At 31.1% G+C, this 4,024-nt stretch overlaps 1 protein-coding gene across 1 annotated transcript; it reads left to right on the forward strand.

Moving 5' to 3' along the window:
* Nucleotides 1–1,736: 1,736 nt before the first annotated feature.
* Nucleotides 1,737–3,650, forward strand: LOC107775337 (zeatin O-glucosyltransferase-like). The gene is made up of 2 exons (XM_016595067.2): nucleotides 1,737–2,293; nucleotides 2,720–3,650. The coding sequence occupies exons 1-2, from the start codon at nucleotides 1,753–1,755 to the stop codon at nucleotides 3,571–3,573; spliced, it is 1,395 nt and encodes a 464-aa protein (XP_016450553.1). The 5' UTR covers nucleotides 1,737–1,752; the 3' UTR covers nucleotides 3,574–3,650.
* Nucleotides 3,651–4,024: the final 374 nt, after the last annotated feature.

Below are 4,024 nucleotides of genomic sequence, written 5' to 3' on the forward strand. Positions count from 1 at the left end.
TAAAACGCAGTATGGTACTGCGTTTTACTTTAACGATTAAATTTCGGTTAAAATAGTTCGGAGTATAGTACTGCATTTTACTCATTTATGTAACTTTTTTTTAAGTAGTAGAAAAGTATTTTTTGTCCAAAAAAAATCATTAGAAAAGTGTTTGTTGTCCCTCAAAAAGAATTATTCACATTAACAGAGATGTCGACTCGTTTGAGTTAATCACCACATGATTGGCATTAATATTTTCTATTTTATAGAAGACCGAATGGCATTCCCTATTCATGCAATGTCGACTGTCGACTCGTGATAAAAATATTACTTAGTTTTGATACAAAAGGATGGGAGTTATATAAAAAGAAAATTCTTGTTGAGATTGTCTTCTTCCTACACACTAAGTACTACTTCTTATCAGTATTCCGACAGCTTATATCCTACACCCAGGGAAAATCATATATACTCTTTATTATTCAAGACAAATATATATATATATATATATATATATATATCTAGAGAGAGTTGTATCCTTGTAAATAATTTCTTGTTTTTCGTAGGCTCGTCAACTCACGTTACATTAAACTTTAGTGGTTCTTTGAACCCCAAAAAAAGTAGTGGTTCTCACTTTTTTGCTATGCCAATGCCGCAGGGCGGCTCAATAGCTTTCGACGCCTAAAGCAAAGTCTTAATAAGAGGCTTTATATATATATATATCATAACGTGGTTTTAAATTTATAAAGCACATAATTTTGAATGAATTTAAGTTGATTGCATCTCAACTGAAATGAGAGAACCCAGAAAAAATATACTCTCTCTGTTTTGATTTATGTGACACTCCTTTTTTAGTCAGTCCCAAAAGAAAATACATTTTTATATTTGGTAATAATTCAACTTTAAATTTCTATTTTTCCCTTAATGAGATGATTTCTAGCTACACAAGTTTCTATGATTTATTTTGGATTACAAGTTTCAAAAGTCTTTTTTTCTTTAACTCCATGCCTAGTCAAACACCTTCATATAAATTTGGATGGAGGGAGTATAACTTATGTGAGGAAAATAAATAATAAGTAAGATTATTAGATATAGTTACATGACTAACTAATGAATAGAGAAAAATAATTCAGTAAGAATATAAATAAGATTGGCAGAAAACTAATTTGGTTATACTAATTAGAGGAAGAAACAAACATTAATATGAAAACAAAAAAATAAATTTATCAATAAAAAGAAATAATTATATAAATTATATATTCCCTCCGTTTCAGTTTATGTGAACCTATTTCCTTTTTGATTCGTTTAAAAAAGAATGATCCCTTTTTAAATTTGAAAACAATTTAGCTTAAACTTCCAATTTTATCCTTAATGAGAAGCTTTTATAACAACACAAATATTCTGGGACCCATTTTAACTTGTTTAGGACCACAAATTCTAAAAGTCTTCATTTTTTCTTAAACTCCATGCTCAACCAAACAGGTTCACATAAATTGGAACAAAGGAAGTACTATATATATATAGAGAAATAGTAATTTTGGGGCCCTTAAATTCTTGGGACCCAAAGCAAGTGCTTCACTCGCTTTAGGCTCTAGCCTGCTCTGATTTCGATACTCTTTTTTTTAATGACAACAAGAATAAAAGAACAAGCAAGATGCTTTTCGTAAACATACACACAAAATGCATCAAAATTTCTCTAGTTCAAAAAATATATATATATATACAGCATTCATCTTACTTTGTCAAACTAATAAATTATAACGTCATACATATTCCATGGCCAACAAATATGAAGTTATAGTTGTTGTTGTGCCCTTTCCAGCACAAGGTCACCTCAATCAATTACTTCATCTCTCTCGTCTCATTTGTTCTTATAAAATTCCAGTACACTATGTTAGTACCAAAAATCATACTCTCCAGGCCAAAATTAGAGCCCAAGGTTTAAGCCCTATAGCTATGAACAACATTCATTTCCATGAATTTTCAATATCTTCATTTCAGTCACCACCTCCAAACCCTAATTCCACCATTAAATTCCCTTCACACCTTCAACCTTCATTCGAATCATCGTCGTCTCATCTTCGAGAGCCTGTGGCTTCACTTCTACGATTTTTATCATCAAATGCACGTCGAATTGTTGTTATTCATGACTCTCTAATGGCTTATGTTGTTCAAGATTTCACTTCACTACCAAATGCTGAGTCTTACAACTTTCATAGTGTGTCAGCTTTTACTATTTTCTTGTTCCTATGGGAATCTATGGGAAAGCCTTTCCCTATTGAAGCTCAAATACTAGAAAACCTACCATCTCTTACAGGTTGTTTTTTATATTGGATTTAAGTTATATAATATAAAAGTTTTTCATACTATCATTTTATTTTAATCTGTGATAGCAGGTCAGTTTTATATTGGATTTAAGCTATATTCGCTGTCATTCAATATAAAAAAAACTATCATTGAATTCTAATATGTGATAGCAGGTCCGTAACCATTTTTATCAAAGTAGCGATTAATGTCATTAAGAAATTTATTTGTAATTATGCTATAATTGACCTGATTGAATAACTATTTTTAACATCGTCAGTACATAGAACTTAAACTCATTTATGCATGTTTACTTTTTGTCAAACACCCTAACAGATCTTGGGTGTAAATTTGTTGAATTTACTGTGATCTCTTACTTTTGTTAGCTCTTTATTTGTTTTACCATCTCTCTTATTTACTTATTTTTGTAATTTTGAAGGTTGTTTTACGTCAGAGTTCATGGATTTCATGGCTGCACAAAGGAAATACTCAAATTCTGACTCTGGAAATATTTACAACACAACCAGAGTCATAGAAGGAAAATTCATGAATTTACTAGAAAAAGAACCAATCAAAAGAAACAAAATGCACTGGGCTATAGGTCCATTCAATCCAGTGATGACTACTACTTCCAGCAACAATTCATCAATCGGGCAACGTCACAAATGTTTGACATGGCTTGATAAACAATCTCCAAAATCTGTCATCTTTATTTCATTTGGAACAACAACATCATTAACTGATGAACAAATCAAAGAGCTCTGTATAGGATTAGAAAGAAGTGACACAAAGTTCATTTGGGCATTGAGAGATGCCGATAAAGGAGATATTTTTTCAGGAGAAGTGAGAAAATTTGAACTTCCAAACGGGTATGAAGAAAGAATTAAGAATAAAGGAATAATAGTAAGAGATTGGGCACCGCAATTGGAGATATTAAGACATTTTTCGATTGGTGGATTTATGAGTCATTGTGGATGGAATTCGTGCATGGAGAGTTTTTCAATGGGAGTTCCTATTATTGCATGGCCCATGCATTCTGATCAGCCAAGAAATAGCATTTTAGTAACGAAATTTCTGAAAGTTGGAATTCTTGTGAACAACTGGGAACGTAGAAATGAGGTTGTAACATCAAATACTGTTGAAAGAGCTGTGAAAACACTGGTGTCGAGCAATGAAGGAAACGAGATTCGTAAAAGAGCGGCGGATTTAGGAGTGACTATTCGGAAGTCGGTGGTGGAAGGCGGCGTGACAAGGAAGGAATTGGACTCTTTCATTGGTCACATCACTAGATAAATATAATTACTGTTAAGTTATGTTCCTTTTACTTCCGTTTATGCCACCGCGCGAGTTATTTCATACGGTATGTTTTAAGAAGAATATAATCACTCATTTTTAATATTGCAAATAATTTAATTTAAAATATTCTTATAGGCGTACAAAACATTATAATAAAAGCACTAGTTTTGATATAACCAGTGTTATGATATGTTTAAGATTACTAGTTACAAAAGTATTCATTTTTTTCTTTAACTTGTGGTCAAGAAAACATGTTCATATAAAATAATAAAACTATATATTTAATATATATTTCTGTGTAAAAAAGTTTTTACATTATCAGTTTACTTTAACTTCTTATAGTAGCTTATCTACTTTTTACTTTTGAGGTTATTAGATTCATCTTTTCTAAAATGATTAGTGCTACTTGTTGTCTACCCATTTGTTTTTCTACCCATAAACTAATTAT

The sequence above is a fragment of the Nicotiana tabacum genome, chromosome 5 (genome assembly GCF_000715075.1).
Source record: "Nicotiana tabacum cultivar K326 chromosome 5, ASM71507v2, whole genome shotgun sequence".
In the NCBI taxonomy this organism is placed as follows: Eukaryota; Viridiplantae; Streptophyta; class Magnoliopsida; order Solanales; family Solanaceae; genus Nicotiana; species Nicotiana tabacum.

Coding starts and splice junctions, on each gene's coding strand:
- LOC107775337 (XM_016595067.2), top strand. CDS start 1,753: ATGGCCAACAAATATGAAGTTATAGTTGTTGTTGTGCCCTTTCCAGCA. Junction 2,294..2,719: donor AAACCTACCATCTCTTACAG/GTTGTTTTTTAT, acceptor GTAATTTTGAAG/GTTGTTTTACGTCAGAGTTC.